We start from the raw sequence: 13455 nt of genomic DNA, 5'->3' as shown, positions 1-13455 counted from the left end.
TAAAAACATTCAACTTCCTCCAAAGACTGATGAATACAGAAGAAAGGGATCCTGCCAAGGCAGCAGGCCTGCCAAGCGCTGGGCCACGAGGCCTCGCCACATGGGAACCCCCTAGGCGGGCAGTGGCCCCTCAAGACTCCACCCAGGACACTGGCAGCATGGGTTCTTCCTGCCATTCCTCGTCCACTCTCGACTGAGTCCAGCCTCCAGCGACTCTAGCACTTTTCCTTCCGGTGTCTGAAGTCTATAACATGCTGATGTGCTGGCTTCCACCTTGCAGGCCCTTCCCCGCCCCAGTTTCATGGTGAACCCAACCGACACTAGCGTATTTATTTGGACTAATTCTGTAAGACTCTGTCCTTTAAAAGAGTCCATTTCTTGTATTTAAAAAAATTACATAACTAACAAAGCACTGAGGTCTAGTGAAGGAGTCGACAATTGTAGCTTCGACCTTAGCCTCCAGGATTCACATCATTCCTGGCTTCCACTAAGAGACAGCTCCACTTGTCAAAACACAGGACAGCCATTTGCCTGTTAAAATGTCTGCAGCTACCATCTGGGGAAGACTGTGTTAGGCCAGGTTGCCGACAGGCCCTCTTGGCAGTGGTTTGTACCAGTGAATATGCTGCCAACAGACATAGCTCTGTGTCTGTGATGATCTTGGCACCAAGTGTAAGATAAACCACTTAGTGTTTCATGTGAGCTTGTTTTCTGGTCGTGTTCCACCTTCCAGAGCACAGGGGACACTGCCATGGGTCCCCTGAAGGAGAAAAGGGCCATGAGGAGGAAAGGCCATGGGGTCTGGCTGCTGGGGAGTGGGCTCCATTTGAAGAGCAGGTCACTCCTGTCAAAACTGCCAGGGATTTTTCTCAAAGCCCCAGGCTTCTCTACCCCCTCCCCCAAGGGCGGTCCTTTCTGCAGCAGTGCCTGGACCAGGCTGCACTGGACGCCCTGTGGCCACATGGCTTGGCCTCAGCCAATGTCCCGACTGACCTCAGACTTTTCAAAGCAGGTAACGGTCATGAGGATGTTGTCAAAGTCGGTGCAGCTCCACCGCAGCACGTACATCCCCTCCTCGCTTCCTTCTTGCCGCAATTTGTTGATGGCATATTCTGTGCTAGAGGGAGAGAGAGGCAAAGAGAAAGCTCACACCAAACGGAGGCGCCCTAAACCCATGGGATGTCCACCTCCCTGAGCTGCCTCAAGTCTGACGGTCCATCGCATTACCTAAAGGGTCCTAAAGTCCTCTCCAATGAGACATCAGGCAAGCTGAGATGCTGAGAAGTCTCAAAACAGGTCGTCTCTCCAGTGTGTACAGAGGACTCAGCCTGCTGCCCAAGGCACTGAGCCCACTTGCCCCTGACTTCCCCATACACGCCGTCCCCACTCCAGCCAGAGAGCTCCCCCAAGGCTGGGGATGTGGAGCCCGTGATGCAGCGGTAAGGTCCCTCCCCACCAGCCCAGGCAGCACAACGAGAACATGAGCCTCAGGATGGCATGAACTTGAGGTGGTTCTGTTCACAGCCGTGTCCCCCCAAGTCACAGCATGCCTGGCTCATCGTAGCTCTCAATAAATAAGTGAATAACTGAGTAATGAACACTGAATAAAGAAGTCAATGAGGATTAGAAAGCTATGTGTCCCTAGGCCTGCACAAAGGCAGTGAACAAAGAGTTGCTAAATAAACCCACATAGGAGGTTACTACACACAGTGAGTTCTGCTAAGTGTTGGAGGAGGAGGGCTGCATGTCAACACGTGTTGGAAAGGCAGAGACCAACAGCTCCATGTTCAATGGGTGGTGAAGGAAGACAGCCAAGAAACAAGTGAACATAAACTTCTATATCAGGAGGCAACAAATGCCCCTGAAGGAAAATAAAGCAGCATGAAGGAGCCAGGGAGTGTGGGGTACAGAGGGGGAACAGGTGTTTCTTTATATAAGGTGGTGGGGGAAGATTTCACCAGTAAGGTGGTATTTGAGTGACACCTCAAGGAAGTGATGACCATGCAGATTCTGGAGGGAGGGCTTTCCAGGCCACGGGGAAAAGCAAGGGCCAGGACTAGCGCTGGGATATTTGAGGCACATGCTTTATTATGCAGCTCAACCCCTGCTCTGCAATTCTGTGAGTCTGTCTGCCTCTCCAGGCCAGGGACCACACCACTAACAAACTGCATGTCCACAAGGTAACCGGGAAGAAATGGGAGCCAGCGCATGCGAAAGGCAGCTGAAGAGATGCTTCCGCAGATGTATTTTGGTCTGGGAAGAGAGACTCAGAAAAAAAAAAAAACACACACACACAGCAGCTGTTTTCCTTTGCCTGAAGGCCGATCATGCACAAGAGGAAGTAAAATGAGTCCCTGTTGCTTCAAACGGCAGAACTCAGATGAGCAGGCAGAAGTCACGGGTAGGCAGACTTCAACTCCCCATCAGAAGGGCTTGCGTGGCTGCCTCCTGAGGTCCTAAGCACATCACCAGAGGGGTTCCGAGCACAGGCTCCCAGCGCTGAGGTGCAGGTGGGACGAGCACCCGGCAACGCCCCTTCCGCCTCTGAGGCTTGGTCACCCTAGCGGGTCACCTGGCACTGGAGGACCAGCCGACTCGGGATTCTGTTACTATACCGTCTGCTGTCGAGACCTGGGTCCTATCTGGAATCACCCAGCGTGTCTGGCACAGCCAGCGATTAGGAAGCGCGGCACTTCCGGTCAGCTGTTGGGGGGGGGTGGACTGTGAGGGCACCCAAGTCAGGGAGCAGAGGTGAGGGCCTGCTGCGAGAACCAAGGTACAGGATGACAGGGAGCCCCAACAGGACAGCAGGGACGGAAGAGGGCCTAAGTAAGCGCCGAGCAACACGCTCAGCTGGGCCAGCCTGAGCACCTGACTGACCGCGCCCGTGCCTGCGGAGGCCGCGCGTCCCATCCCTAAACACATGGGTTCTTTTCACACCAAAGGCAACTGAGAGGGTTCCAGAACCAACCAGATTGGCCCGTGACAGCCATTCTGTATGTTGTGGACGATGAGCGGGGGAGCCACGTCGGTGCAGAGGTAATGGTGGGCATCTGCCGTGAGCCGGAAGTAGCCGTCCACCAGGGACACAAAAGACAAGGCCTCCTCGTGGGACGAGAGCTTCAGTTCCTGGGGAGAGAGAAGAAATGTCCGTGGTTATGTCCCGTGCCAGCCACCTGAAGCAGCTGACTCTGTGGGGAGGAACGCAGAGAGAAGACACTTAACACGTGGAGAATGCATAAATGACCCCAAAGGGAAACTCTTTTGTTGACAGTAACTGTACCCCTTGTATTTATACACACTCTGACTGTTCACCACATTCATCTACTGAACTTTATCACATGAGCAACAGTGTATCTGTGTGCGGGGAAGGCGGAAGCGGGGCGGGCAGCCGTGGCAGGAGGAGACTGTGGAGAAGCAGCCACCTGGGTCCTGATGGAGGAGGAGGCCTGAACCAAGGTGGCAGAGGACTCAACATGGAGGTGCAGGGAGCAGAGAGTGTGCAGGGGGTCCCCTGGTCTTGGCACTAAGCATTATTCCTGTTTCATAGAAAAGGAAACAGAGACACAGGTGCTTCATCTCATATGGAGTTGGTCTCAAAGGCGAAACTCCTGGATTTTAGTCCAGAATGGTCCAAGACACAGCGATGAGGTTGCTACATTAAATCCAGGGACCTCTGAAGCTCTGGAGGAGGCAGACAGTCTCACTGGAAGTGGGAGAGGCGAAGGCAAGAGAAGACGAGGAGGGAGGGAATTTCCACAGAAGCAAGGTTTTCAGAAAAATGCCTGGAGGTGAAGACAGGTGGCATTGTTGCCTTGATCTTATAGCCCTGAGCAGATATTACCCCATTTGAGAGGAACTGTGGGATCAACCAGGAACATCTGATGAAGGAAGGTATATAAAGGTATGATTTAGAGCTTTGGCTTACAAAAATGTTGACAAGCACCTGAGCCTTCAGAGAAGGACAAAATGACATTTGAACATAAGGCTCTTTCCATAACACTGGAGAGAGAGGAGGCTGGTGGCAGAGAAAAGCAGACAGAGACGAGAAGACCAGTGAAGGGGGAGATACAAGCAACCAGACAGAATGGAGGCAAGGGGGGCTTAATGACAGTCAGCTATGATGCCAAAGGAAAGGAGCTTTGGGACTGTGAGCCAAGGAGGCCAAGAGAGGGCAGGGCCACCATGGTGATGGCAATTCAGGAAGGAGACTCTGTGCTAAGTGTGCTCCCTTGCAGGTGTCACTTGGCATGTACCTGCAGTGCTCTGAAGAGCAATTTCAAGATGGTCTGGCTTGGGCAGCCCTGTACCCGGTCACATATAAGCAAGACCACATGCGCACTTAAGTTCTCTGAAAGCAGAAGTCTGAACAGAAATGGGAGATGTCAAGAAGATGAGAGAGAGGAGATAAATCAAGATAATGATCTGATGACATGGTAGTATGCTCTCCTGAAAGACCAGTGACCAAAGTACTGCCCCATCAAAGGGCTTGGAACTCCCATGGTTGGGAAGGGACAGGAGTGAGATAAAGAAGAAAAAGCATCACATAGTGTTAAATATCCCACAGGTCTGGAGCCAGCTAGTCTGGGTTCAAATTTCAGTATCTCCACTTGCTATTACATTTAAGCATATGTAATCATCATTTTTATAAGTCAAAAATTGTCAAATATCAGCAACTTCAAATGGTTTAACCTAACAGCTGTGTGACCTTGGACAAGTTACTTAACTTCTCTGTGCTTTAGTTTCCTCCTCTGTAAAATGGGGATAATAACATACCCACCTCATTCTCTATGTGAAAATGAAGAGAGTCATTATTTGTAAAGCCCTCAGTGGCACACACTGAGGGCTGGTGTTTGTAAAGGAAAACAGAGTCATGAGGAGATGAGTATCTCCTCCTTCCTACCTGCCTCCCCTCCCTACAAAGTAACGCAGCTTGGCACAGAGTGCCCTCTTAGATGGCAGGTGCGTCGTCTGGGTGCTGCTCTCGACTCAGCTGGGACAGAAGGGGGCAGGCCCACAAAACGGGTAACAGCTGGCGGCCGTTCCTCCTCCTCCTCCTCTGCCCCACGTCTCCAGGGCCTGGCCTGGTTGAAGAGTCAGATCACAGACGTGCCCACCTTTCCCTCACTACAGAGTCCCTGGGGAAGAGAACACCTTGGAAACCAAAGCAGCGCAAGCTGGAGCTGCTACGTCCTCACTGCGTGACCCTGTGCAAGTTTCTGCATCGCTCCAGCAAGACTCAGATTCCCCGCTGGAAACAGCCAAAGTTACATCTTAAGGTCCCTGTAGGGACTAAATGAGATAATGCAGACACACGTGTACCACCACCCAACGTCTGTAACGTGCTGAATAAACAGCACTTGTATCTATCTGCTCCCTCTGTCCATTTTCCATCTCTCCACTAACGTCCACCTGGACTTTTCTATTTCTCCCTTCACATTTTTACTACAGTTTTCTAATAAAAGTCAATGTATTTTTATTGTTTAAAAAAAGGGGGACGATGAGGAGAATAAGAAAGTTAAAATTACTCATAATCCCATCATAAACAAACAGCTGTTGATATTTGATTATTTTTCTAAGGGCATGGGTATGTACATGCATACTCTATAAAAACTTTTAACAAAATTATTCCACTCTAACAATAGTTTTATATTCTGCTTTTTCCCATTTATAAAGTATTTTTCCAGATTTTTTTTAATTCAGCAACTTGTTTATGTAATATTCTACCACTCAGATGAGTTGTGTTTTATTTTCCCATTCTATGATCATATATGCAGGCTAGTTTCAGTATTTTGACACTGTAAATAACGTTGGGATAAACATTCTCATTCATAGACCACTGCCGGCCCCTCACTGTTTCTAGAAGACAGATCCAGTTTCCTGAACGAAGTGATACACAGACATTTTCAAGGCTTTTAAGATATGTTACCAAATTGCTTTCCCAAAAGGTATGCCAAAAGGACAAGTTTTCCAGATGTAAAAGGATGACCATCTGTCCAACCGTATCACCAGATTCCCTCCCAGCACTGAGCGTTATGACTTCAGCACAGTATTTGCCCATGTAGCCGGCCATGACTTACTTCCCTGACACAAACATGTTTACTTGCCAGGGCTCCCACTTCCCCTGCCACGCTGGCCTGCCTGTCTAGATTATGTTCTCAAGTGATACAAAAAAAAGAGGAAGTGAGATGAACACCCCTTCCTCTGTCCGAGAGTCACTTGGGTGTTCCTGACACCACGACGAGGGTGGCCACTGCGGCCGGAGCCACCAGCCCGACAGTCAGCTCAAGTGCAAAGCGGCGCTTCCCACCGATCTCACCCCGGATGATCCACCCAACTCAGCAGACAGGAACCGTGGCGGGGAATGCTGACTCTCACTGATCCTTCCCGTTCAAATCCGCCAACATTTGTGAACAAAATATTGACGCTGAAGTATCTTTGGGAAGACAGCAAACCCTGAAGCAGACATACCTTTGAAGACCGAAGACAGACACTAGAATGTACCCAATTAACTTAAAAACTGACATTGATTCGGTGTCTGAAAAGCGACTTTTTGGCCTAAATAACACGATCATGAGACTTTCTCTCTGGGACAGGAACTCTGAAAAAGCAGGTGCGGCCTAGCCGTCGTCAGCAAAGTTTGCCTCTCAGCACAGACCCAGGAGAGCCGCTTCTGGAGCAAACTTACCATTTTCTTGTTGTCCTGCTTATTAACGCTGACCACAGACTCCTTGATTACGATGTGAGTGATCTCGGGGAAGTAAGAAAAGCTGTTCCACTCTTCCCGGATTTTGTTTTTCTCCTCATCCTTCTTGTGTTTATTTTCCAGTTTTTTCCGCTTCAGTTTATTTTTTTCCTTTTCAACAGGAACAACCTGATAAGATGCATAGAAGTGACAAGGTTAGGTCAGCTTTCTCACTTTCTGTTGGTAAAAGGTCAATGGGTCCCGGGAAGCCAATGCAGGGCCTGCAGCAGAGGAGGAGAAAGCCAGCGCTCCTGGAGTCACAGAGGAACAGAGAGTCGGCACCCGTGGGATTATTTGGGTCCCATCACAGAACTTCACTCAGAAGAGACCTTAATGAACACACCGACGAAACTCTTCACATAATCCGTGACACGCAAGTAAACTCAGAAGGGGAAATAACTGCCCACCAGACCGCATCCACAATCAGGTCCCCTCCCTCCTGGACAGATGCATGTGTTTCAACAGGCGGAAAACACATTCTGGACAGAACATTGGCTTTCTCCTTTTAGAAGCAATCACTGATGGTCTTGACTTTGTAGCAACACTCAAGTAAGAATTTTCAGGAGAAGATACGAATCCCATGCTTGGATAACCTAGGGAGTCATTCATACGTGTCTGCACAAGTTTGTGTATTTTGTGCAGCATGAGTCTTGGAGACCAGACCTCCGGGATAAGCTCCTGCCTCTGCCACTTATTTAACTAGTTAGGTCATCTCTTGGAGCCTCCATTTCCCCATCCGTAAAATAGAACTCTTACACCTCCACAAGGTTCTTCGAGAAGTAGGTAAGTTCCCACAGTTCCCACACTAAATAGAATGCACGTGGTGTTTGGCATTGTTAGTTTAGTGTAAGAATAAAACAGGGAGTAGAAAATGAATCTCACCTTTACCTCAATATTATTATTTACAATAATGATGATGATGATGATGATGACAGCAACTACCATTTATTAAACATTCATTATATGCCAAGCTCTGTGCTAAATGACATGCAGCTCTCTCAACAGCACTCTGAGGTAGATTCAGCTTTCAGCATCTCCATCTCCGTAGGTGAAGAGTATGCTGCTGACCTATGTGGAGGAACCCTTCCCAAGGCCAGGCATGTGTAAGCAGTGGAGCCAGGATTTGAACCAGGTCTACTTAGATTTAAAACCCATGCTTTTAAGCCATTCTGTTCAACTGCCTCATCCAACAAAGACTTCAAAAAGAAGCTTCAAACTGCAGGAAAAATCACCCTATTTCATGGAGCCACAGGCCTAAATTCAATTCTTAGCACAATCGCTTATTAGTTATGACCTTGGACAAGTCTCTTAACTTCTCTGTGCCTCTTTGTGTTCTATAAAATATGGAAAATGGTAGTATCCCCTCAAAGGTTTGTTTTAAGGAATAGATGAGCTAATGCATGTAAAATGCTTAGAAAAGTAGCTGGTCCATGTAAGCACTCAGTAAATGTCTGTTATTACAATAAACTGTACATGTTATTATTATATTCCTCTATTTCCCTACAGCACTCCATATTTATTTTTAGATCTACTGCTACATGGATGCAATAAAAGATGAATAATACATGGTCTCTAGCCCCTAAAATAAACTCAGCTGGCAGGGGTGATGAACATGCAGAGAGATAATTCCCACAGGATAAACAGAACACTCTGTGTGACACAGGCTGTTTTGTTTTGATCACCCACCGATCACCACTTACATTTGGTTTCTGCCTCCACTGGATTCCAAGATTTCCAGTCACCATCACTTCATAGTAGAGAACGTTTCCACTGTCATTTGGATGAAACCAATTCATCTCATTTTCTGACGAGATCAGTAGCATGGACGTCTCAAATATTTCAGCACCATAATGTTTTGTCAGAGTCTCCAAGGTGGCCAGGTACTTCACCTTCAGGTCGTGCGTGGACACGCTGCTGTCGCAGATGGTCTTGTTGTTAAACTCCTTTAGGAAATCCTTGAAAACGTTATTTATCCGCATCCTGGTGAGAAGGTTCCTCTGTCTGATGGACTTATTCAGTGTTTCTGGAATATATCGCTTGTAGCTAAAAGAAAGTAGAAAAATACATCTCTTTTTCATGTATAGGTTAGGCGAGAACAGCTCAGAAACAAACCCAAGTCTATAAACCTTTCTCCCATGTGTTGCCAAGTGAGAAAGTAGCTTCTACTCCCAGAAGGTCTCAGATGGAGTCAAGCACTAAGGCGGAGCCTAAGGAGATGACAGTGAATAGGGACTGAACGAAAATAGAGAAGTACATGTTCCACAGATCTTACTGAAATGGCAATTCTTGCAGGTATTATCAAATTTTCTGGGTCACAAAGGCAGGAGGCAAAATTGACTTACTGATGTGTGTGTTTGCTGGTGTCACGATTCCTGTGCACAACAGCACTCACACAACACAGTTACTAAGATTCAGCATCCGTTACAAAGCAGTCTGAAAGGTGCCGAGAGCGACTGCAGACACTCTGTACATCCCACTTGGACGTCTATTTTACAGCTTTTCTACAAAGACCACATGTTGTTTTTATAAGAAGTGGGAGAAATACATAAAAGCTAGTTAAATACAGAAGACTCAGTGCTTGCCATGTGAAAATGTCCCAGATCTATTAAATGGATCAACTAGTAAACTGAAAGATTACCCGTCCAGGGGCTAATGAGAGAGTATCTATGACTAACAGAATCTCAGCAAACTGACACTCTGCTAGGACAGGAGGCAGCTTTAAGAAGAGTATGAACGAACATGAATATATGTGTGTGCACGTATGGCTGAAGCATTGTGCTGTACACCAGAAACTGACACAACATTGTAAACTGACTATACCTCAATAAAAAATAAACAGATAGATTAAAAAAGAAGAAGAGTATGAACAGGACTTTAAGAAGAGTAAGAAAACGAGAACAAGGCCACTGGGGGCCAAACAAGTGGGGAGACCGGTCAGCCTGTTGCTCCCAGGCCTGAGCAGGCACCTGGCACTGGGGAACCCCTGCTGCATGGACGGTTACACAACAGTGGAAAACTGTGGAGTTTGGCATTTATTCCCAATAAATATCATAATGTTTTTAGATTTATGTAGTAGAGAGGAAGATCAGAGGAGAGCTGCCGTTTTTCACTTTAGCCTCATGAAAAAATAAGTAAGAGGCACCCAGAGCAAAAAGCCACAGAAAAGGAGAACGTAGCAGTGCAGCACGCGTCTCATCAGTCCCTGCATTTCTGAGGAAGCAACTGGTGGTCTGCACCAGACTCCGGCCAAGCGCAAGGAGATACAAGTAACCTTATGAGAAGATGCGTGCCGTCCGTCACAAACAACACAGCTATAAATAATTCCCTCTTCAAAATAAGATGTCTTGACTTACGACAATCACAATAGCTCACTAAGTATATCGACTGTATTTCATAGATGGGTAGAAGTTACACAGACTGAATATTTTTTCACAAAGACCTGATTGCAAATGATATTTTCAAGTAAACACAATTTTCTTAAGGTAACAACTGATCGTGCTTCCCATCAGAATTAACAGCCCTCTACTGAACTCTAGTTCGGGCTGGTGATTGGAGGTAGCTGCCTAGAGAGCTATACCGAGAAGGATTTTAGGACAGATCCAGCACAACAGGAAAAAGTGCAGTGACAGATGGCAACGCTCATCAAGGGCAGAGAGGAAAGAGGAGGGCACATGGGCCATTAATTTGATTGGCATCGCCAGTCCAGAATTTTCACCCTAGTGCAAAACTCAGAGGTCATCAGTTAGCCAACATTCAAGATCAGGACACAGATATAATTGTGCTACCTTTTATAAATACTCTAAAAATGGTTTGGGCTCTGCAGAGAGCAGCAGTCAGCCAAAAGCTGGCAGTGGTTAAACTGAGATACATGAGAACCTACAAAAATAACAGCATCCCCACAGTCTTCTGGAGCCAGCAGGAAGGTTACCTGATATCCTTGGGAAGCTCGGGCAGCTGCATCTTCTTTATCATGGCGTAGTGGGAGATAGCCAGGACGGCCATTCCCAAACACTCGTTCTCAATATCATGCCCGTCCTGCTCCGTCTTGGGGTCTCGGATGGGAGCCAGGCACTTGACCAAATCATACTGACCCTTTGGAGCAGAGGTGAGAAGAAATGAACCACCACTTTAGTTTCAAGCATCCACCCATGTCCCTGATCCTGAGAGGAAGGCTCCCCACACAGGGAGGTGCCACCCCAAAAGCAGGACAGCAGTGAGACTAACGAGATTTACAATTTCTCTCGCATGGAAGCTCGTTCTCAACAGCTGGGTGTGAAGGGCTCTGCGGGACTTCCCAAGCAGGTGAGGGTGAAACGCAGCACGCACTATGCTTGGACAGCACCAGTGGGCTGGGGTCTGGTCATTCGTTAGTTCCACAAACATGTACTGAGCAAGGGAACTGGTGAATAAATGACGGGGCACCACACCCTCTTCTGATATAGATTTACAGAAAGGAGAAGGAATCCAGATTCCACACTGCTTCACACCACATGTTAAGGTGTCTCAAAATCTTCTGTTCAAGTTTCCAGTAGTGAAATGTATCACCAAAATACACCCCTCACTCATGGGGGTGCGCAGCAATTCCAAGAGCCAATGGGGGCTTCCAACCACAAAAAATAAAACGAAAAAAGCAGTGGCCAATACCCGCCTTGTACAGAGTAGTCATGACAATGTCAATGCTGGGTCCCCTTGATTAAACCCTAATCTCAGTGCCAGACTGTGTGAGGTTCCTTTCACTTACTATTTCATTTAATCTTCACAACAGCTCTGTGACAAGGATGCTAACATCACCTCTGCCTAATGGATGAGGAATCTAAGGCATCAAAAGGTTAAATAACTTCATTCATTCACTTGCTAATTACTGATTAATGAGAACCAATTATGGGCCGGATGTTACCCTAGATACTTCGGATACAAGAGTAAGCCAAACCACATCCTGGACCACGTGGAGAGTCCATGAGAGAAAGAAAGAATAAACAAATAGAAACATATAACCTCAGTAGTTACCAGAACCAAAGTCAAGGAGAAAGAGATGCAGTGGGAGCCAGAGACCTCGTGAGCAGGGAGTGGAGAGTCAAACCCCGGCGTGACGGCAGGGCTGGGGTTCTGCAGCACCCCGCCACTGGCATACACAGAACTCCAAGGCCCGTGACCACGTCAGCCCTTCTCCAGCTCGGACAGAGGCAGACGTGAATCTGGGGTGGCGCTCCCACGCACGTTAAGCACTCACTTACCCCGAGGGGACTTTAGTTTAGTGGTTTGGGGATGGAGCCTTCTCACTGTTGCAGTTCCCCTTTTTCCAAGATGGGACTTCTTGTTTCTCTCAGGTAAGAAAAGGACACCGACCACTTCTACAAGCTACCGAGGACCAACAATGATCATCTCTGCCAGCGACGCACGTAGAGCAGGACAAAGCCTGACACCACTCTGTCTGGCTCTGATGTTCTGTAAACATCACCGTGCAGCTGCCTCAAGTAACCCATTCCTGAACCTCTCAAAGGTCGGGTTCTAACACAATACTTATTCTTGAAGTCTGGTGCACTCTTTCTCTACACTTCCTCTCCCAAAAAGGTAAAAGAATTCACATAAAAATATATATTAGACTGGGAGGCTGAATTCAAAAAGACCAATCTGCAAATGGCCAGTTCACTGAATTTTTCCCACACAGCATCTGCCCGAGGGTGTGCCTCATGTCACTTCTCAGCTGTCTGCGAGGCCAGCTGCCAGGTGCATTATGGGATGGGGACAGTGTGCAATGCATAGTTAAAACTGTGCAATGGGACAGAGCTGTCACACAGAACCCACACGTGTAAAAGTATGCCCTAAAGAAATAATAAGCAGAACACATATTCAGACATGCATATAAGGCTGTTTTATAACAGTGACAGCATAACAGGGAAAAATCAAGAAAAAACAAAAATGTTCAGAAACCAGGATTAGTTAAATAAAGAACGGCTCTTCCTCTGGATTCCCGCCTCATACTCAACTTCCTACCTGAAATCTCACAGGTCTCTCAAAAAGAGCTCCTAGTTTCCAGCCCTCCTCCAACCTGTCACTCCCAGTCTTCCCTATGCAGGCAATGATGCCATTATCAATCAAACGTGGCCCAAAACAGAAATCTCAAAGTACCTTTGATTCTTCAGATACTCTCACTGTTTATATCCAACCCATGAGCCAATCAGATCAAGTCTATCTCCAAAATTAACTACAAATTCATCCATTTTCTCCAGCTCTGCCGCCACCACACTGGTGCTCCTGGCACCAAGTGAGCAGAGGCAGGGGTGTGGGTGAACATCCACAGGGCCCAGCCCTCACAGCAGAGAATCCGCCAGCCCAAAACACCAGTACTGCTGCTGCTGAAGAACTTTGCTCTATGCAGAAAAGTACTTTCCCCACTCCCCTCTGAGAGCTGCAGACACTTTTTCACTCTTCAAGGTTCAGTATTAATGCCACCTCTTTTGAGAGACTGTCTCTGATCACGTGGTTTAAATCAGATCTCCCCATTCAAACCTGCCACCCCACATTCTCTGTCACAAAAGCTTTTTCCTTCATAGCACCTCTCAATTTCTTGTGTATTATTTATGTATCATCTTATCTGCTTATTTTGTTTGTCCAACTCAATTACATCTGACGCTTATTTGCCGCAATATCAGCAATGCCCCAGTGAAAAGGACAGAGACACTCGGCAAATATTTGTTTAATAAATGAAC

At 47.3% G+C, this 13455-nt stretch overlaps 1 protein-coding gene across 13 annotated transcripts in view; it reads right to left on the bottom strand.

The window, feature by feature from the left end:
- JAK1 (Janus kinase 1) overlaps positions 1 to 13455 on the bottom strand; it is a 210039-nt gene that overhangs the window by 21662 nt on the left and 174922 nt on the right. For all 13 annotated transcript variants that reach the window (XM_072974293.1, XM_072974291.1, XM_072974298.1 and 10 more), the window contains 5 exons: positions 10674 to 10837; positions 8446 to 8788; positions 6689 to 6874; positions 2972 to 3129; positions 994 to 1117 (listed from right to left, as the gene is read on the bottom strand). In XM_072974293.1, coding sequence (XP_072830394.1) covers positions 994 to 1117; positions 2972 to 3129; positions 6689 to 6874; positions 8446 to 8788; positions 10674 to 10837 — 975 coding nt within the window. The remainder of the gene's footprint in view (positions 1 to 993; positions 1118 to 2971; positions 3130 to 6688; positions 6875 to 8445; positions 8789 to 10673; positions 10838 to 13455) is intronic.

Source organism: Vicugna pacos, chromosome 13, assembly GCF_048564905.1.
Source record: "Vicugna pacos chromosome 13, VicPac4, whole genome shotgun sequence".
Taxonomy (NCBI): Eukaryota; Metazoa; Chordata; class Mammalia; order Artiodactyla; family Camelidae; genus Vicugna; species Vicugna pacos.
Note: the sequence above shows the minus strand (reverse complement) of the source record. Positions and strands in the feature narration are given on the sequence as shown.